At 41.6% G+C, this 21503-nt stretch overlaps 1 protein-coding gene across 1 annotated transcript in view; it reads left to right on the top strand.

Moving 5' to 3' along the window:
- The window catches only part of LOC138047009 (calcineurin-binding protein cabin-1-like), a 64431-nt gene extending 43536 nt beyond the window's left edge, over positions 1–20895 (top strand). The window contains exons 40-56 of the mRNA XM_068893670.1: positions 5224–5335; positions 5765–5817; positions 6220–6274; positions 7203–7256; positions 7465–7665; positions 10275–10364; positions 11069–11246; positions 11861–12855; positions 13774–13887; positions 14676–14710; positions 15431–15559; positions 16235–16277; positions 16473–16529; positions 17817–17900; positions 18714–18764; positions 18864–18971; positions 19528–20895. Of these exons, the coding sequence (XP_068749771.1) occupies positions 5224–5335; positions 5765–5817; positions 6220–6274; positions 7203–7256; positions 7465–7665; positions 10275–10364; positions 11069–11246; positions 11861–12855; positions 13774–13887; positions 14676–14710; positions 15431–15559; positions 16235–16277; positions 16473–16529; positions 17817–17900; positions 18714–18764; positions 18864–18971; positions 19528–20091 (2923 nt within the window). The 3' untranslated portion in view covers positions 20092–20895. The remainder of the gene's footprint in view (positions 1–5223; positions 5336–5764; positions 5818–6219; positions 6275–7202; positions 7257–7464; positions 7666–10274; positions 10365–11068; positions 11247–11860; positions 12856–13773; positions 13888–14675; positions 14711–15430; positions 15560–16234; positions 16278–16472; positions 16530–17816; positions 17901–18713; positions 18765–18863; positions 18972–19527) is intronic.
- The last annotated feature ends 608 nt before the right edge of the window (positions 20896–21503 follow it).

Here is a 21503-nt window from a genome sequence, read left to right on the forward strand (position 1 = left end):
TGGCGCACTTTGGAAAGTACTTAATTTTCAGTATGATAAAAGAGAACAGGCTAATGGCAAGTTAAGTCGTTTGAAGTGTCGGTGAGCTTTGTGCATTGACATCCTGCCCAAGTAGGACAGAAACAGTTAGAAATGAATTTCAATTTCCAAGGACGGCGCTGCGGCATCCCAATGTAGCATCGGGATATTAGTTGATAAAACAGCAACTGGAGCATATGTTGTTTCTTTTGTGTTTATCATTGCGCTGAACATTGTCTGTTGCCCTCTTACAGTTGCTCTGAACTTGTTGGTCATCCTCTCTGTCAAGACGAAGCCGCGGCGTCTCCAAACCGTCTCAAACATCGTTCTTGGTTGCTTAGCTGTGACGGATGTTCTTATGGGGGCAATAGGAATGCCGCTTTTTATTTTGCTAGGAATGACGAGTGTTCAAGCGGTTGACTCTACACTTTTTGCCTTGTAAGACAATCCCGATTCGTTATTTCAAACTTAGGTTGTGCTACGCTTTTTCATTTATTTGTGATGAACGTGGAAGATACATTGCTATAAAACACTCGTTTACCCATCTAAGCATTATCACCAAATCTCGCGTTGTCGGATCATCTGGTACTGCATGGATCGTCGCGTTACATTCGAACGGCTCTCTGCTCATCACACGCAGCAAAGTTTTTATCACCGCAATCACCATTTTGTATTCCCTCTTGTTGTTCGTCATTATTTACTGCCAAGTCGTGGGGTTCCGTGAATGCCGTCGCCAGGAAAAGCTAATCGCTGGCCAGCAAGTCAGTGTGGAAGCCAGGGAGAAGTTTTTGAAGGGGAGAAAAGCTTTCAAAATAACGTCGACTGTGCTTGTTACGATTTTAATTTCCTATTTGCCAATATTGGTAGCTCGAATAATTCAAAATTGGTTCTTTATGTCTGGAAATTCAATGGCTGCAGTAGCTCACCTTGTTTCATGGTTTTCGGTGACCGTCAACTCGTTCATTGATATACCCCATCATTTATTGTACCAGAACGAGGCAGTTCCGTGTGGCGTTTATTGAAATATTGTTAAGAAAACAAAATGTGCAAACTGAAGAATTGGAAGTTCGAGTTTTTGTTCAGCGAATGCCAGGCGCTAGAACGACATGAACAATTTTCATGGCAACGTTATGATCAACAAGAAAGTCAACAGAAACAATTTCGTCGATAACGACAATGACAATTCCAGTCCCAATTTCAATACGTGGGCGTCGCGTCGTTTCAAGCGCCGTCAGTAGCCAAGAACATTGAATTGATTTATGTAGTTTTTGTAACCAGTGTGCAAGAAAATTTTCTCGTGAAAGTCATCGATAATTAGTTATTTTTTTAATTAGAAACGCGGTTTTCTGGTCACATGGATGCCCCTTTAAATCTCAATGGAGCTCTTATTGTGCCATCATTTTGATAAAGTCAAATGGTTTTAGTTGTAAAAATGACCATTTTTTAATTTGGCTGGCTAAAAACAAAGGTTTCTTAGCCACATTTGAAAAGCCTTCATTTGAAAATTAGTTTTCTCAGGTAGCAGTATATAAATAATAGTCTGATTCGTGCGTGATACTTGGCAAACGTGCAACTCTTGAAACTAAACCAGTCTCCCAAATTTCAGTCGCCTAACGGTGGGTGAAATTGAAATATCACCTTCCAAGTGAAATTGAAACGTAAGCTTAAGAACGAGGCATCAAGGGCTAATTTGAATAAAAACAAAAGAATATTTAAATGGCGGCCATTTTGGAATAAGGTGTATAGCACTCAAATGCCGGAATGGAGTCAAAAATTCTAGATCTGCGAACTGGAAATGAAGCCCCTTTGGGGTAGGGGGAGGACTGGTTGCGAATCTCCACAGTTATAACTCTGCAATAACATCAATCGATCAGTCTATGGGGGGTGGCATGAATGTCTGGAAAATTAGGGTTAAAATAATGGAAATTAAGAGCGAGGCAATTAACGCTGCACTTTATTACCGTCTTGGAAATGGAATTTTAACGATTCGCGTTAATTTCCTATAATAAGGTAGAGCAAGTAAACTGCTGAATTCAAAGTTTAAGTTCTTAACTTAACAAACAAGAGTCACCAAAAGAATTATAAATAAAATAGTTGGTTAAAAAAAGGAGGACGAGAAACTCCTCACTCTAAATCTGGGTGTCAGCAATTTATTTTTGATGCTTCTCAGCCATGTTGACAAAACTGAAGCTTCAATGTGAATCAAATGTCTGTTCTTGACATGTCAATTTTTTTGCTGGAAACCTTTGGTAATCAGAAAAGCCTGAGTATTCTTTCTTCAAAATCCGTAAGAACTGCTTTCTTGTCAGAGGAAATTATTTTTTGTAATAATTAATAATTTAATTCTTCTAGAGAGGTTTTCAATTGAGTGTCGAAAGTAATTAGCTAATTACTTTGGTTTTGCATCTACCTTACTCAGTGATTGGTTCAAAGTTTTCGCGCCACATTTTTAACCAATCAAAAGTGAAACCAAAACCAATTGTGGCTCGCGCGTGCACATTTTCCCGCCTTTTGTGTCGGCTACTTGTAATTACTGCAAGTTTGGATTGGTTTGCTGGATTGTCTCCGACCTTTTTGATTGGCCAAAGTAATTACTTTGGTTTTGGTTTTACGGCACTCGATTGAAACTCGCTCTATAACGCGCGAATCATAGAAAGATGCTCTCGCGCGCTTTACAATACAAATCTAACATATCTAGTTTACAATAAATATGATGTAAAGTATGAATGAAGTAACCATTACCAATAAAGTAGTTTATTCCATAAGGCAGTGAAAGAAGAACACGCGTTTCTCATACAACGATGGAAGCATGTACAGTAAATTCTCTACTTTTCGCCCAAAATTTGGCAAGTGTCCCGAAGTCGTTTGACCCGCACTGTAGATACAGACTTGTGGGTAATACGTTCGCTGAGATACCGCGGCGCTGGTGCAAGTCCATGGATAACTTTGTTGGTAATAAGTAGGATCTTAAACTCGATGCGGTATTTGATAGGTAGCCAGTGGAGTCTTCTTAAAGTTGGTGAAACATGATCGAAACGACTTATCTTAAAAAAAAGCCTGGCGCGGCAATGTTTTGAACACGCTGAAGTTTCTGCAGCTCAGTGGCAGGCAGGCTGTTAAGAGGGCATTTGCAATAGTCCAAACGGGAAGTGACAAAGGCATTAACTAAAATCTGAGTATTATCAAAACTCAAAAATTTCCTTATTCTTCTAATATTATGTAGATGAAGAAAGCAGATTTGCATGTGTTATCGATACAAGTATCCCTTGAGTTGGTTATCCAGCGAACATCCAACATTCTTGATTACAGTGAAAGATGAAACAGTCGTACCCCCTACACACAGCGAGTCAATGTTAACTTTCGACAGATGCTGCCTCGTCCTTATCACAATGAATTCCGTTTTGTCATAGTTCAGCTTCAGCCAATCTATTAACATCCATTTTCTGATATCAGCAACACACACACACTTGCATAGCCTCAACAGCTTCAGCGGCATGTTCAGGGTCGGACTCGAATGCAGTATAAAGCTGTACTTGTACTTGTGGAAGATGACGTTCTACGATGGTGAACAGCTTGCTGACATAGATCACAAACAGAAGAGGACCGAGACAGGATCCTTGGGGGACCCCATACTTTACATCAAATTTCCCGGATGTGGCCGTGAATAGAGACTGATTGAGACCGTTTGTACAGGTACGAGTTGAACCGAGTGAGCACGTGGCCAGAGATGCCAGAGTCCTAGTGGAGACGTATCAGCAGAATAGAATGGTCGACAGTGTCAAAAACATTGCTTAAGTCTAACAGAACCAGAAGAGTGAGGTGTTGTTTATTTATATTCATCAATATATCGTTCTTTTTGCGAAGTAGTGCAGTTTCAGTACTGTGGAAGTAACTATAGGAACAGTGGGCTTTAGGGTCAAGATGATTCAAAGTGAAGTGATGGTTAATCTAGTTAAAGACGGCACGCTCAACAAGTTTAGCGACAAAGGTGAGAACACTTATAGGACGGAGATTTTGAAAGATGTGCTCTGCATTTGGTTTTTTAAGCCTTGGTTGAACAACAGCGTGTTCAGTTCGAACTGTCAGGAAAACATCCAGATTGAAGAGACATATTACTCATCCTGCGTGGTGAGATCGAGAACTGGAAGTAAAACGTCCAAGCATTCGTAGACAAGTGACCTTGGCATAGCGTCATGACAACAGGACTTCCTACTCGAATTAGCAATAAGTTTAGTAACGTCATCTTCGGTGAGAGGATTAAATAAGTCAAAACAGGCAGGAGGCACAGAGTTGACAGGGTATGACGCATCTATGACATCCGCACTGGAAGTGGCACTGTCCAGTTTAGACCGAATGACCTCTACCTACTCATGATTAAAGAGAGTTTTGCTGAATTAAACAATTTGCGATGATTGTGACTGTTCTCCTGTATCAAGCTGGAATAATACTCCTTGCGAGCCTGTTCCCTCCTTAACGATTCCTTGTTTTTCTGAGCTTTGTAGATCAGAGCATCAAAGTCTAGTTTCATCCTTTTCCATTTCCTTTCAACACAGCGGCGTTCTTTTTCAGCAGTCTTGATTTTATGATTAAACCAAGGTACAATAGGTCACTTTGTTACTAACTTGGTAATAAGAGGGGCATGCTGGTCCAATGCAGTCGTTAAGGTATGTTATCCCCCTAAAAAAGTAAAGGGATTTTTAAGGGGATGCGAAAAGTATCCTCGGACTTTAAGCAGTTCCCTGCGGGTTTTTGTTCCGTTCAAAAGGGCAATTGAGTGCATTTGGAATTAGATAACAAAGGGAATCGAAAGAAAAAAAAAACAGATGCCTCTCTGCATTGTACAGAATATTTTCGTTATAACGGAGGTTCATACAAGACGAGCCACAAATATGAACAAACTGTTTTCCGAATTTATCACAGCCTTTTTTTAAGAAACAAGGCTAAAATCGAAATTTTTTAAGGGCTTTTGTCTTAATTCTTTCACTTTGTATCGGTTTCGAAAAGTGCCGAAGTGAATCGAAAAAGTCTATTCTGAGCAGGTGTCTCAAACGGAAACAAGTTTGTGTTTTCATAACCTACTTCGTTGCCGGGCTCATTCGGCTTTCTTTGAACATATGTAGAGCCATTTTTCTACTAAAACACTATAATGCTCTGGTGCCGGATGGCCTTGGTAGAAATAATCTCTTTTTGTGGTCCTGTTTTTAGCAAAGCGCTCAAGTTCTACATGCACGATGTCACTGTTCAACCAGACAGAGCCGACACATGGGCAGCTATGGCTTTGGCGCGAAAGAGCAGGCTGGAGAACAAATTAAACGCGGTAACTTCGTATTTTGTGGCTTGTTGGCTTATTTTATTGAGTGCAGTTACAACCAACTTTGATCCTCGTTTCCTAGGCAGGTGTATAAAGCAAACTTCTGCGGATAGTTGTGGGGACTTATCCACCATACATGGGCCTCTTCTAATGATATGATGCGTGACTATTTTAAGGAAGACACCTGATTGGTTATCATTGGCTGCGCGACCATGGGCACGAGACCAAAATGACTTTCACGGAATTGGCGCGAACCTTAAAATAGATTGGGCATGGGGATGTGTTCTCTTCCCTTATTCTCTTGGTCGGCAAGATCTTCGTAGCCTTCTCCGGCACATGCAATTTACAGGTCTCCGCCGTTATGATATACATGATGAGCGCTGTTTGATAGTTGTTCTTCTAAAAAATAACTTTTGTTTCGCCATTTGATTTCAGTGTGAACAAAAAAGCGAAGGACCCATACAAAAGCTTGCTGTGTCGACTCTTAGGTGAGATCGATCTTTTGATCATTATCAACATAATTATCATGACTTTTTTTCATCACTATAAATGAGAATTTAAGTGAGCCACTCGTGTGCTTCACGTGCCCGGAGATTGGTTACTCCCTCAATTAAAAATACACCGAAACCTTTTTGACGATGTTCAGTTTTACCTATAACGCATGAAAAGTAATATACGTACGAAGAGCCTTACAATTAACGCTCTGAGGAAAGATAACCTGGAAATAGCTATTTCAACGCTTACTCAAGCTATAATATCCCGGAATGTGCATTGGACAAAAACAAGACGAATTTTTTTTTGGTGTACCAAATTGTGCAACTTTAGAAGGCTGGATGATACGTTTTCCTTCCTTGGCCGCCACACCTTAAGCGATACTTCTCTGTCCTTAGATGTTTCAAAAGAGCGCTGGAAATTGACGGCTCCAACAGCAGCTTGTGGGAGGAGGTATGTTGAAAAGCCATTTTGCCACTTTCTTTGTTTGTACTCATTCTTAAAGCTCATCTCAAGATTTCATGGGGACAGACTAGAAATGGTGGATGCAGTTCTTTCTGTTACAACCTCTAATTTCATTGGATCGTTAGAGCACACAGTCCTATTTTATTTTTTTATGTCCAGTCACGAGAGCCGTTGTAATTACTGTGTCGTGATCCCTCGCTAAGGCCGAGTTCATTCAAGCAGCCAAAGCTGATCTGGACTTTGAGCAACCTTAGCAGCTGAGACAGCGGTAAACCCAGAACAAAATCAACCATTGGTTAAGAAAAATGGGCAACAACGTGAACTAACTAAATTTAGGGTTTTGTCGCCGGACGACGTGAGCCTTTTACAGTTAAGACACACTCATCCTGTGTCTTATTTAATTGAGTCCAGTTATATTGAAGTGGCGTGAGCGACATGGAATTGAAAATCATGTGAGATGCAGCTTTAACTTTGTATAGCAAACACATTACTGTTTCTGAATCATTCAGCAGTAGAACAAAAAACAGGAAACAATGCCAAGCCAAAATAATATGACTCACAATGAACGATTAGTCTGTTTTGTTCTGCTGTAGGTTAAGTAAATCGCGCAGGCCGCTTTGGGGCTCAAACGGTTGGAGCTTGTCCTCGTTTCAAGCAGCAGAAAGCGACTGAGAGTATTGCTACTCCCTCACTCACGCACTCGATCTCTCATTCACTCGTTCACTCGCGCGGCTCATTCAGAAAGGTCGTTTTTAAATATGGAGTTCGGACAGGGAATGCATGTAGTTTTTCTCCTTGTGTAGATTGAGCTCTGTGATTCCCTTACCCATTCGTCCGTGATGATACTGTACGGTTTTTGAAAGAGATCAAATCCATGACCGATTTTGCTGAAGTGAAACGTTCTCTTGCATTGCAGTACGGAACGCTTTGTTATGTGTTATATTCCCATGCATCCAGGCAGCTGAATCAGGTTTGTGCACCTTATCCTGTGATCCATTATAGTTCTTTCGAGCAACTGAGCAACCATGTGAAAGGCATGTCAGCTTAAGTCGCAAAAGTGATTGTTCAGGTCATCTCGTCCTTTTAGTGTCTCTGTCGCATTCATTCCTCGCCCTTTTGTCTCATATAATGTTATCGTTTTCGGCTCTCCAAATCATTGTTTATTGTTTATTGCTCAGTTTGATAAAGACGAGATGACATCTGACAGTCGGCTGGCGTTAGTGCAACGACGCGATGAGATGCTACTGTTATCCGAGAGGTGCTTTACCTCCGCTCTGGGAATCGAGGACGGCGAAGCGTGGTTGCATCACTACATTCTGGGAAAGATATCTGAAAAACTGAAGAAATCTCCTGCTGTCTACCTGGAACACTACCAACAGGTCAGAATGCGAATGAGAAAACCTTTGAAAAGAAATCGAAGATTTTATGAATGCAATCTGACCAGTTGCACGTAAGCCTGAGATCGTAAGTCTAAACCCCGTCCGAACCAAATCAGCCCTTTGTAATGCATTTGTAATTTGCCATTGAGAAGGAAGATAAACCGTTCGGCGGTTTCGCGACACTTATCATGTTACCTCTTAGGTCCAGTTCAGACGCCGGTCCACTTACGTGCCGAACCTAACTCAACCTGATTAGAGTGTAATGTGAAGTGCTAAGTTTCTACCCCATATGAACCATGTGAGCGTTAGCCCTACTAATGGAAATGGGCCCACACAAGGACAGAGAAAAACTCTGACCAGGGTAGGAATTGAACCCACGACCTTAGCGTTAGATGTCCGCCGCTCTACCGACTGAGCTACAAGGTCAGCCGGAAGAAGGGCGTGGTAACTGAAGATGTTAAAGTCACGGCAATGAACGTATACAAGTACAAGTACAAGGAAGGATTACGTTTTTGCAAACGTTGGCCGTGTAGCGCTTATATGTGAACAAACTTAACTGATTAGAGTGTAATGTGAAGTGCTAGGTTCCTACCTCATATGAACCGACTTAAGAGCGACATCGGCGCGACAGCTGATTCAGACGGAATACTATGTGTCGAACCTAATACGTATAGTTTATACACGGAGAAAGCGGAGGACTGGGTGCGTTACTAAATACTTGTTATAAAGTTAATAAAAATCATAATTGATGCATTTGGTTCGGCACATGGGAAGAGCGCCGAATGAATCAGCTGCCGCTCCAGTGTCAAATAATGCGGCAGACCTTGTCGAACTTACCAACGTTGCTGCACTGCATTAAACTGCCGTACCAAACTGATTCAGACGCCGCTCTTTTGCTTGACTTGATTCATCAGTTGGGTTCGGCACATGAGTGGGGCGGCGTCTAAACTGGGCCTGATTAGAACTTGCAAACAAACCAAACTCTAAACAAAAAGCCAAAATATCAAACTGAAATCCAGATCCATCCGTCAACTTCGAGTACAAAATGAGGAAAGCAAGGCCGGCTGAGAATTTATATCATTCTAAAAACCAAGTTTTGATTTATTACAAGACAGTTGAAACTTACAATATTACGAGTCTATAGAGGTTTTGCACGGCAGCCAAGTTGCATGGCAGGAACAATAGATTCTTTTTCCTATGGGAACAAATGTTCTTTCTAATTCAAAACATTTTCATTGTTCCTGCCATTCAACATGGCTGCCGTGCAAAACCTCTATTATGGAGTCATATGCACTGAATTTTAAATGATCATCATAGGCGTGTCAACATTACGTAACATTACGTGTGCGGCGGGCTTTAGCCCTTCATTTCTCTTTTCCTCGATGGACAACCTTAAGAGGAAAATACATTTGAAAATGATCCGTGGAAAGAGCAGCATTGCGAGACCGACTTTCCGATTCAGGTTGGGTTCTTCCTTAAGAGGTTTCAAGAGTTTTTTCCTAAAATAAAAAGAACGGAAATTGAATTAAAAGACAAAACAATTGACCGAATGCAAAAATGGTCGCCAGCAAGTTATTCTTGTATCTTTGTGCAACCTAGCTTGACTAGCCTCCTTTTACAGCCACGTTTCTTTCATTTTTATACGCGCTAGCGAGGCCAGGAAGGCAGATTAACACAAGACCAAAAAGATAATTTATGTTGGCCATTTTCGCTTTCGTTCAATAACGTAAACGTTATACATGGAGCAGGGATGGGGAGGGGGGAGTGGTGAGTGCTTTTGCTTCCCACCAATGTGGCCTGAGTTCAACTGCGAGTTCTATTCCCAGACTCGACATCACATGTGGGTTGACAAAAATTTGGTTTTATCAACGGAGTTGATAATGTAAATTGCCCACCGTACGGAGATTCTAAAAGCTGACTTATAATAATAATAATACTTTGTTTACCCTCGGATTTCAGAGTAGCTAGTAGCTAATATCTCCGAGCATTTAACATATGTAATTGTTAAGAATCCCAACTGGCGGGAGGCAAACCAGTTAGCTATTTTACAAATGCGCCAGGAAGTTGAACCAGGGACTACCTGAAACAAATTCAATGAGTGGTCAGAACGCGGTCTTGAACCCAGGATCTCTGGATCTCAAGGCACGAGCCCTAACCACTCGGCCACACTGCCTCCTATAAACGTTTCGAGCGTTAGCCCTTCGTCAAAGCGAATCCAATTCGCTCTGCCGAAGGGTTGGGTCTATTCGCTTTCCTTCTGACGAATGGCAAACGCTCGAAACGTCAGCTTTTAGAATCTCTGTACGGTGTACCAACTCCGTTGATAAAACCAAATTTTTGTATACTACTTCCCCACCGACGCAGCACCACGGTTTCTTTAGAAACAACCCCCTTCATTCACATGTGGGTTGAGTTTGTTGGTTCTCTACTCTGCTCCAAGAGATTCCTTTCTCCTCTGAAACCAACCTATGATTTGATTTCTGTTTACTTGATTTCTATACACTGTCCTCAATTAGGGCCTCATCGCTAAATACACTTGACACTTAAAGTTCATGATTATTATTTCCCGTATTGACTTGTGATTTGACTATTGTCTTTCCTTGTTTTAGAGTGCGAAATATCTTGATGATGATATCCCAAGCTACCCAAGAAGAATTTCATACTACAGTCCACCAGAGCATTCACTCGAAGCACTAGAGGTAACATTTCGTCTGGCTGGCTTATTCCCGTTTGTACGTTTGCGTCTTTTGTTTTGCAAAATCTCAGTACTAAAGCGACTGTTAGGTTAGAGGACTAGTACGAGCTCTCAGTTTTGAGCACGTGCATTGGCCAAGATAGACTTTTGTTTTTTTCAATTGCACATGCCCGGAACGGAAACGTTTTTCTTGCAACCTAATCTTAAGGTCTCCATCGTCAAAACGTGTTCCACATAATTACTGGTTCGTCAAAATTTGTCTCATTCTCAGGCCAACTTTGTCTAATCTTTCGAGAAGTCTCCTTCTCTATTTAAAAACAAGTTTTTGATACAGGGACTCCTAAGGATTCTGTATTTATTGGGTGTATTGTTTTCTGAATGCTCGTTCTTTTCGAGAACTTAAGTCCTCTTATTAGTGTGTTACTTAACCATTTGTTGCTGTTGTTGGTCTCATTTTACCCGATTCTCCCGACCTTAAATTGTCCGATGAAGTCGGGTTTATTCACAGAGAAATAGCTTATTGTTTGTGGTTAGCTCCCATTCATTTTAATCCTGGGTAGGTCTGTCGACTAGTTTGGCAGTTCATTTAAAATTGGAACTGGAGCTAGAAATTACCATTTAACAAAATAGGCTATTGCGCATGGAACACTCTTGGCGTTTGCAAGGTCAACAGAGCTTATCACACTTGGCCGTTTTTGATTTACATAGATTTATTTCCGAATCCACGTGTCTGTCCTGAAGCTTCTTTTTGACAAGTTCCCGGATGTGGATGTAAGTGTCCTCGAGGAGCATCTTCAGCGAGCCTCTCACGGACCCTTTTATCAGCCCGAGTTTGACATTGAGTCGGGGCAAGGGATAGTGTACAGAAGCGAGTCAACTGCTTCCGGTTAGTTCAATGTATTAGCTCTCTTGCATCCTTCTTAAGGTACCTTCTTCATATTTTAAAGGATAACTGAAAAGACTTATTCTCAATTTTTGCATTCCCCATTATACACTTTGTTTGCCCCGCCCCCGCCCCAAATTTTGGATAGACCATTGTTTTCAAATGCTCTTGAGAATATGCAGTGTCCCAAGAGCATTTGAAAACAATGGTGTACGCAAAATTTGGTGTGCAAACAAAGAGATAGAGAATTAAAGACCACTTCTGAATTTTCTTCAGCTTCTATTTCCTTACGAGTCCAATTGGATTCGCGCTCTGAAAGAGGGTGGCTGGGAAATTTACTTTATTTTTTAAATTGAACTGGGTCCGTTGTTCGTGCAAAATTAGACAAACATTTGCCAAAATAAGGATTTAGTCTTTGCCAAATTCCCGCGAAATGTCCATTGGCTCGAGATCCGACTCAATTTCGCCGAAAATTAGGCAAAATCTCACTAAAAATTCCGCCGAAAATTTGGCGATACCTAAATGGTGATAAGTGAAACAAGGTTGTGTGACTTTTAAAGGTTCTTTTGCCGATGTTTTTTTACTTGTAACTTTATTTAACTTTTCTTTTTCGGCAGAATCTTTATCAAACAGTGTTTTCGAGGACTCAAAACCTGAGGAGCCAAAAACAGCCGAGCTGAATAATGGTGCCACTATAGCGTATACATCTGAGTCCCATCAGAGAGTTGGTCTTGACATTGAAGGGACTACGGATGACCATTCGGAAGTGGCTTCTGCTGAAACTGCGGAAGACTTAATAAAAAAAGGATTCAGTTTGCAAGACGGGGAATCGCAAGGAACGGTGGATGAAGCAATGAAAGTGGAGCAGTGTGTACCATCCAGCGATTCCCCGTCTTTCAAGCATGCGCCAGACAGCTCGGAGACTCTATCAGTGCCCCGTACTGATAATACAGGGGGGGCAATTGCAGAACAAGTTTCCACGGAACAGTCGGAGAAGGGCGAATCGGATAAGGCTTCCGGCGGAGAAGGCAAGGGAAAACAGGAAATGGTTTGTTCGGTTGGAACTGAAACTTCCACTCTTTCTGTAAATGCAGATTCTGTCTCTTTATCTAGTGCAAACGAGAAGATTGTTCATGAAACGAAAATGGAAACAGTGCCTTGCGAGGAGAATTTACTAAAGGAAAACGCGCCGGAAGAAACAAAAATATTGACGGACAAAAAAGAAGTCGTAACCGCAATAGAAACAAAACCTGCTGTGGGTGAACAAACCACCGTTAGTTCTGAACCCGAGCCTGAAAAAATGGAAATTGACACGGCTGTGATTGAAAATGAAGGAAATGGTGAAAATGCCGAAACTCCTGGTGTTCAATCAACGACAACAATGGGCGTCGTTTCATCATCATCAACCATTGACACCGTACCAGCGTTGACGCAGAACCCTCCAGTAGTGGAGACAAATCGGGCTCCATTAACAGAAGAACAACAGGCGAAGAAGAAGGAACTCATGGACCAGTGTATTCGCGCACTGGAGTATTGTTTGCGGAGATTCCCACAGCATCATAAGTCACGTTACCGTCTGGCATATGTGTATTATTACTCGCCTGAGCACAAGGTAGGTCTATAATGATAATGATGATGATGGTGATGATGATGATGATGATAACAATAATAATAAATCATTATCACTTGTATTTAAAGGGCCAGTGTCACGCTATTTTAGTAGAACTTCAAAATACTTAAAGGCGCCTTTGCATCAATGAAGACCAAATAATAATGCTGTGGTTTTGTTGCCAATAACCATTGAAATGCACTGAAGCTATGCATGGCTGCTTGCAGCCAAGGATGGAGAGGATGGAATTGGATTGCAAACTTGGAAAAAATAGCCAGTTTTTTCTAATTTGGAGACGGTGTCTTTAGAAAGTCGGCAAGAATTACATACGAATAGCACTTTGTGCCATAAATATATTTCATATCTTGTCAGTGGGTTGTCAGGAATGTCATACGTGTGAGTTTAAGTACTAATTTAGGTTTTTACCCAGTTCTGAGTTCAAAACAGCAAATTTAGTAAGTGCCCCTCTAACCCTAACAGTGCCCCGCTAACCCTAACCCTATGAGATTGAAATGCGGACAAACGTTGCTAAAATGTCTTTGTCTTTGGCCGCATATTAATCTCACAATGCTTTGGGCACTAGATCGTGACGTCAATTGAAAAGAGCGCTATCGGGGTACAATAGCCCATTTTTGAGTTGCCGCATGCCTCAGTTTCAAGGCGAGTCCTGGTGCACAACCATTCAAATGGAAATGAGTTGCGTATTCTTATGCAAATCAAACTCATTTCCCTTAAAATAGTTGATCACCAAGACTCGCTTTGAAACCGAGACAAACAGCAACTCGGAAATGGCCTATTCGTCTACGCGAACGAATCTTTAATTCTGAGCATGCGCATTGGGTTTGGGGAACTCATGCTTCCATCGAAATGTCGCGATGAGAAACAGCATCTTCTGACAACCTGTCGTCACGTTTGTTGCAGGAGACGAGTGCCTGCCGAGATTTGCTTCTAGGTAGCAACACAAGGCAGCTTAAGACATTTCCCTTTCCACATCAAGGGGTTTTCAACGAAAAGAGCAAGACGAACTTGTTTTCGGTAAGTACGGAAATGCAAAGTTAGTTAGTTGCATTTTTATTAAAGCACGGAAATTCGAGAAACATTTTTGTTAACCTTGTCGTGCAACCGTGGTACCGTGCAATATGCGAAGCGATGTTTGTAATACAGAGAGAGAAAATTGCATCTTGTAGAAAACTTGCCAAGAAAATTGGTAAAATCTCATTCGACCTTTTTTTGCGAGTTTAAAGCACGTTTTACCACCTCGCCCGAAACTCGTCAAACATTTTGAACACTGTCCTTCACATCAAGTGTTTTACCAAAATGTTGCTGACATTGCTCAGTTCAAAAACGTTTGGAGAATGGCAAGAGCGTGGTATTTTGGGAATAATTGGGTAGCTCTTGTTCGTCTTGTGGGTACGTCTTGTACAACGAACGCGTGGAAATCGAGACAACAATATCGAGAGTAGGCTATTACTGCGTTTGCAGTTGTTTGCTATATAACTCGGGCCCCACAATACCTGGCATTTGGCACATTAAGTCAGTGAAATCGTAAAAAAATTGATAGAAAGAAGTAGCGTACTTCATTATAATAAGAAAGATCAAAATCACGCAGATTATATGCGTATTGGATAGTTGATTTCTTCAGTTGGTAACGGGGCTGTGGTGAGAATGTTCCGTCTCCGAGTTTTTGATTTTCCTATTTGTTTGTGTTTGCTAAGAACTTCGGGGATTATCGGTACCTCCGCAAGTTTTGTTGGTGAAAGCCTCTTGTGACTTTTGTTTCTTTTCATTTATGTTAATTTTTTGTTTATTTAACATAATAACAGGCGTTCTGGAGAATTCCTGAAGAGGATATTGACAGGTAATCGAAAGTAATGTCACGATCGCTGTAAATGCGAGCGCATGAAACGGTTTGGTTAGTCTATGTCGTCGGTCAAATCCATCAGTCGACATCCGAGTGGCCATGTTATCAGTCATGTAATTTTAGCAAGTTTAGGTCAAACCTCGACGCATTGATTAGCCGAACTTGTTTTGGATTCTTACACGGATTGTCTATGACTTTATGGATATAGTACGGAACGTGAATCAAGGAAAAGTAACTCATTAAGCGTACATCACGATTACATGTAAGTCTTTTGTATGGTTATCGAGGAATACACACGAGAAGAGTCGAGCGTTACATGTATTTGTACCTTGTGCGGGAATCAGTAATAAACTGAATTTGACTACGGTTACAATTGCTTTTGTTTGCATTGCTGTATGCGTCATGATTGGCTTGCAAATATGACATGCTTGCACGGGGTTTTCCGCGGTTTTGCATTGTGATTGGCCAAAGTAATTACTTTCGTTTTAATTGTTCAAGAACGTCGCAGTCGCAATCAAACTGGCAAGCTTTTAAAGAGAATTGACCCGGCATTGTTTTCGATGCAGTAGCCTATAGTATACTTCGTGCTGTCAATCGATGATTTTTGTCGTTCAGAATTTGAGCATCAACTTTTATCGTGTTCATTTTGATGACTCATACGCCATTTTTCCAGTCATATTCCCCATAACTCGACACCCGGCCTCTGTTTTTCCCTAGGCCAGGTTGTTTCTGTACGCACACCTACAAGTCAGTTGAACTTTTGCTGGACGTTCTTAGTGAGTTAAAAGAGTGGGACACCTTGTTGCTTCTTCAGAATCTCCTCTACCGGACACCAGAGCAGGGCAAGTAAGTAGCAATAATCCAATCAGCGAACGCATTTTTTCCATTTTGCCTGCTTACAGGTTTTCTTCAGAAAACAGAATGCTATTTATTTATTTATTTTTTTTTTTGGGTGTTTTTACGTCGCTGTTGTCAGTATTAGATCCATAGTACCTTCTCCGTTACTGCTCGAGCGTTATGCTGAAAATTGCCGACCGTTTGACTCAGCTGGGTCAGCATCGGACTCAACTGTACCGGAAGTCGCGGGATCAAAACCCCGGCCGGAGTAACACTAAGCATCTTTAAATAACTAAGGAGAAAGTGCCGCCTTTGTAATGACATCTGCAAATGGTTTAGACTTTCTGGTCTTCTCGGATAAGGAAGATAAACCGTAGGCCCCGTGTCACATCACTTGTGGGGGACGTTCAAGAAGGCACACTCTCTGTTCGAGAAGAGTAGGGGATGTACTCCCCTGTGTGGTGGTCTCTCACGCATTCTGCTCTGTGAGCACCATAGAAGTCCCCCACGAAGTAATGTACATTGACCCTGAAAAGCCCCTAGGGAAGTGGTTCATTACGTATTCATTCATTCATTCATTCATTCATTCATTTACATCATTCATTCATTCTTTTAAATTTTTGAGGTTTTGCCTGGAGGCTTTCGTTGATATTCGTAATATTTTGTCACTCTTCGTTTTCCCAGAAAGTACTTGAGAGACAACGAGAGGCATTATTTGGCTCGGAAGGTGAGAGAAATGGTTTAAAATTATCCTCAACCACTGTAACGCGGAAATGTTGACGATCCTCCACTCAGGTACAATTCAGTGTGTCACAAGTTAGGGTGTGAGGACTAACTTATTGATAAACCTATAACTCTATACTCCTTAGGCAGGATTTTACTTCACTTTTACTTTTGCCGTCTTTTGTTCCTTTGTTTTTAGGCTTTTGAGAATTCGTTAAAAATAATGAAACGACGAGTCTCTGACCAGAAGCCTGAGGTAAGGAAGCTTGGCGTACAAACGGAAAAAAAAATTGGTAGTCACCGAGTGGTGAGCTCATCTCCCCGAACCTGCAGTCTTTTTCGCTCTTCCTATGATGGGGTGTACGTTGTCAATTCAATACAGCGCCCGTACTTTTTTTCCCCGGCTGCTCTTTTCCAAGGGTAAAGGGTAAAGCTCGCCTAGCCGGGTCAATTCGGTCAAGACAAGATAATGAGAGCATGCGCGAGCGCTGCCTTCCCAGTCTCCTGATGATCGAAACGGGCAACTCTTGACAAAGGGATCAGTTATTTTCTCATATAAACGCTCGTTCAAGTTGACTCAGCTAGGAGGGTGACCTTCTTACCCGGGACAACTTTTCTCCCTACAAACGGTCCCTGAATTCGATCAGTCACCGCAGATGCGGACAACCGAAGAGCCAATCTTTGCGCATAGAAAATATACGCCGTCTGCGGTAAGCGTGGGAAGGTGTGAAAAGTCAACATGTCGAAATTCACAATTTCCGATTTTAACTCTGATGGGCTTTGAATGTGGCCGGAGATTTCTTAACCAGTCAACAAGAGATGCGAAACCGAAGCACATTTTCTCACATGATTCACAGTATAAAAAACTCCATCACTTGATAAAGATTCCATCAGGAAAATCGAAAGCTTAACTTGTTCCTCTAGAATAGTTTTATCCTGAAGTTTGAGGCAGCGTTTACACGAACGTGGTTTCATTTGTAGCCGCATTGTCTTTTAGGCGGTTAGGCCTTCTGTTAACACGACGCCGATCGAGATTGTTACCGAAACCGGTTCGATTTGAAAACGCTGCCGAAAGTGGAGCGTTTTGAAAAGGATACGGGTTCATCTGTCGTGTAAACGCCGAAACCGCATTGGTTTGAATAGGTTACTATTTTGGCCCGAAATGACTGGGAAGAAGATCGGCATGACCTAAACACTCCCTAAACAGTTCCGTGTAAACGCTTCCAAACCTCATTTACTCAGTTTCGAACTCAGATTGCAACGCAGTTTCGAAATCGTGAACGAAGCATTGTCGATGTGAAAGCGCGTTCGCGTAAACGCTGCTTGAAACCACGTTATACGTTCAAACTTGACTCTCGATTAGATGTTGTTTTAACCGATAGCTGTCATTAGGGTCTTTTTCCTCTCAGTGAACTGTGAAACTGAAAAGATTGCATGAGGGTGAGTAGTTTTTCTAACGCTCATGTGACATGTATAGGAAGGTTTTTACAAGAATTTCACTTTTTATGAAGCTAGTTTTGCTTTGTCTTTTTTCTATCTAAAGGTGGAACCGACAGTTCTGTCTCAACTTGTTCTGGATATGTATGAGTGCTGGAAAATTGGACAGAAATATGAGCCCTTTGTTAAGGTACTTTCCAAGTATAAGCGCAAAGTCCTTTTGAAGAATAGGTTTTTTTAATTTCTGTGAAAGACCCTCATCAGTCGCTTTAAGACCATCATGAATAATGGCGTAAAACAGTCAATCTAGCCTCTGGTTATCGAGGCGGTGAAGTAAAGATGAACAATTCGGTCCGAGTTCAAAGTTTGGCAAAACAAACTTTCCGTGTTTAAAATCTCTTCTTGCAGTTTGTATCACTTCTATCAGGAAGACTTAACTTCCTTAGGAGTTAATTATTCCAAGAGAGTTGGCAAGGGGTATCGACTAAAAAAAAGACACTCCACAGACTACAGTCAGGGAAAAACTTATAGACACATTTTTAAACTTTGACGTCTATATCTAAAAAACTGTTTTTCTTGGAGTAAATCTTTTTATCATGAATCTTATTATCATGGCTCTTCCTCTACCCTCTTTATTGAACAAAGAATAACGTTTTTGAACGACTTATTTCAGTTATTCTAGCTGGACAGAGGTGCACTTTGAATTCCTTACAGAAACACGAACACGAGAGTGCGATCGATGGCGCAAAAGATGGTTTTAAGAACCTGAGGCTGCACAAGGTTCAAAAGCTCGAAAAGGTTGAGGTCGAAATACAGCAAGGTCTCATTATTTTTGCCAAGGATCGTACTCGAAGAAAATTTGCCGTGTCACAATTTCATCAACGAAGAAGCGGTGCGAGAGTCTGAAACATACCTTTCACGCAAAGTGCTATTATGGGCACTAGACTGTCATTCATCAATAAGAAGGTGTAAGTTACGCATTTTTTATATTTATATTTTGCAGATAACCGAAGGTTTGTTAACACAGGCATTTGAGATGTTTGTGGCCTCAAAAGTGAGTAAACGTTCTGTTGAATTGCACCACTGGTGATCGCGTGACTTGAACGTTTACCATTCAGTGTTAAAATCACACTTTCCCCCTTCACCTTTCTAGGCTTCTTTAGAAGAATCCTTTGAGTTTATGCCTGAAACTCAAGACCCGTCTTCATCAGTCTTGGAGCAAGCTCTGAAATATTGTCAACAATGCACCAAACCGGCTCAGGTATAGACAATCTAAACTTTATATTGACATTATGTTGTCATATATTTTAACTAGGGTATTGCTGTTTCAGAACAATGATCAGTCGAGAAAATAGTTTTCATGCTCTTATTACGAGCAGCAGCCTGGAAATTTCCCGTTTCACGTAAACGCATTGTTAAGTCTCTCAAATATTTTAGAAGCTCACGCATAAATCTCAGTAAATCAAAGTTGATGTAGTCATACCACTCCCCATAGCGGCTTTTCAGGGCCAATGAAAAAAAAAATTAGTGTAACAGCAGAACAGAACAGCAACCTTTTTCAAGAATCCCTACTGAGCGGAGGCAAACCAGTTGGCTATTTGCAAGTACAGCCGAGAAGTAAAACCAGGGACTGCCAGGATCAAATTAAAGGAGAGGTCTGCAGAATGGGTCTTGAACCCGGAATCTCCGTATCTGAAGGCAACTAGCGCCTTAACCACTGGCCACCCTGCCTCAACTGTTATGTACACCTAACAGTGACTTGCTTGATCTGTTTCATCAAATTGATTGTTAACGTATTTCAAATATTTTTGTCTCAGGCCTTGTCATCTGTAACCTCAATTGCCCAACAACAGAAAGCTTCATCAGGAACTGACACCGGTACCGATGTTACTTCGGGCTCTGATACCGAAGCAGCTCCGTCTGTACTCGAGCAAAACCTGTCACCTCCGATTCAGAGTAAACCAGAGGGCAGTACCATGGTGCTGTCAACTGAAAAAGTAACGAGACTACCTGTCGATGATATTCCGAGTGATTCTCCCGCAAATTCAATTCCCAAAGCAAAGCCAAGTGACCAAACGCCAGCTTGTACCGAGCATGCCCCGAAGGAAAGCGAAGTGTCTTCGGTGAAGAATCGGGTCCCAGAAGAAATGGCAGTTGACACGACAAGCGTTCTTACCCGCATCGGCAATGCTTCAGTGATTGAAAGAGAGATCAGCCATGAACTCTCTGAGAGCGGTGGCCCGCGGGAGACCGACATCGAAATGTCATTGCCGAATGGCACTGGTAGTGATGTAAATTCAAATATTCAACAGACTGCAGCTTCTGTTCGTCCAGAAGGTGGTGTATCTAATCAAGAAAGTGGACCTCCTACTATTCCTTAGCAATTTGTCAGCGATGAGTTTAACCGTTGTATTTTAGTAGCTTCCGAGTTGCAATGGAAGTCTGGCTCTGTGCGACTCTTTCTTCAGAAACCACTCTTTTATGGCTGAATTTAGAGCGGTTTTCAATTGAGTGTCGAAAGTAATTAGCGAATCGCTTAGGTTTATGATTACTTCACTCAGTGATTGATTCAACGTTCTCGCGCCACTTTTTCAAGCAATCAGAAGTGAAACCAAAACCAATCGTGGCCTGCGCGTGCACAAAATCCCGCGCTTTGTATTGGCTACGTGTGATTACTTCGAGTTTTGACTGGTTTACCGGATTGCCTCCGTCCTTTTTGATTGGCCAAAGTAATTACTTTGTTTTTGGTTTTACGACAGTCGATTGAAACTCGCTCAAAAACATTCTCGACCTTTATCATTTTTGGTTCATTAGACTTTTCTTTTCTCAAGAGCCGCTAGGTTTCACTCTCAGTGTACCTGGCGCATTGAAATAAAGAATACAAACCAACACATACCCTTAAGAGTGCCACTTATCGAAACCCCAAACGACTTTATTCCTCATTACGGCATCCGTTGAAGGGTTAGAATCCATAACTTCTCCGTCCGTTTAAAAAGTATGTCCTTGTTACTTTATTATCTTGCATCCACCAATGTTTACTTTTTCGAACATTCCTGTAGTAACACTATTCTTTGACGTGACATAACCCACCCTCTTACCGTGAGATGGATAGAATCGCTAACTAACGCAAAACAAGTACAAAAAGATTCTATCAAAGTGAAATACAGATTTATTCCAGTTTGAAAGCTGCAAGCTTTAATTGAGTGGAAAAATACATCTTCGTGGTTGGGAAAAATTCTTGGAATTGACAAATATCTTCAGTGCATTATAATTTAGTCGCCAACCATCTAAGGCCCCGTCTTCACGTATCTGGATATTTTTATATCCGCAACTTTTTCTTTCCGGATGCGCCTTCCGTCCACACGTATCCGGCGAATTCGCTGGCGAATCCCGAACTTTTTGAATTCGCTTTCCAGAGTGGATACTTTTGAGTCCGATAAGATTCCGGAACGGTGTGGGCGCCAAATCCGGAAATTTTTTTGTCCCGATGACGTAACAAGATCGAGCCCAGTTCCTTACCGTGAAATAAATTCTCAAGATGGCAGCCGAGGGCCTCATGGCGCATGCTCTGTTACCTTTGTTTACTTGAGGAGTTCTGAGCACTAGAGTAAATCCGGATACGTGTGGACGGGCTAACTCGATTTGAATACGCTACTTGTGGATGGAAATATTTTGAATCCGGAAAGAAAAAGTTGCGGATTAAAAAATATCCGGATACGTGTGGACGAGGCCTAACATTGATTCGTTACTAAAGAAGGCAAGGCCCACACATTGATGTTGTAGCTAAACGGTA

The sequence above is a fragment of the Montipora capricornis genome, chromosome 4 (genome assembly GCF_036669925.1).
Source record: "Montipora capricornis isolate CH-2021 chromosome 4, ASM3666992v2, whole genome shotgun sequence".
Lineage (NCBI taxonomy): Eukaryota > Metazoa > Cnidaria > Anthozoa > Scleractinia > Acroporidae > Montipora > Montipora capricornis.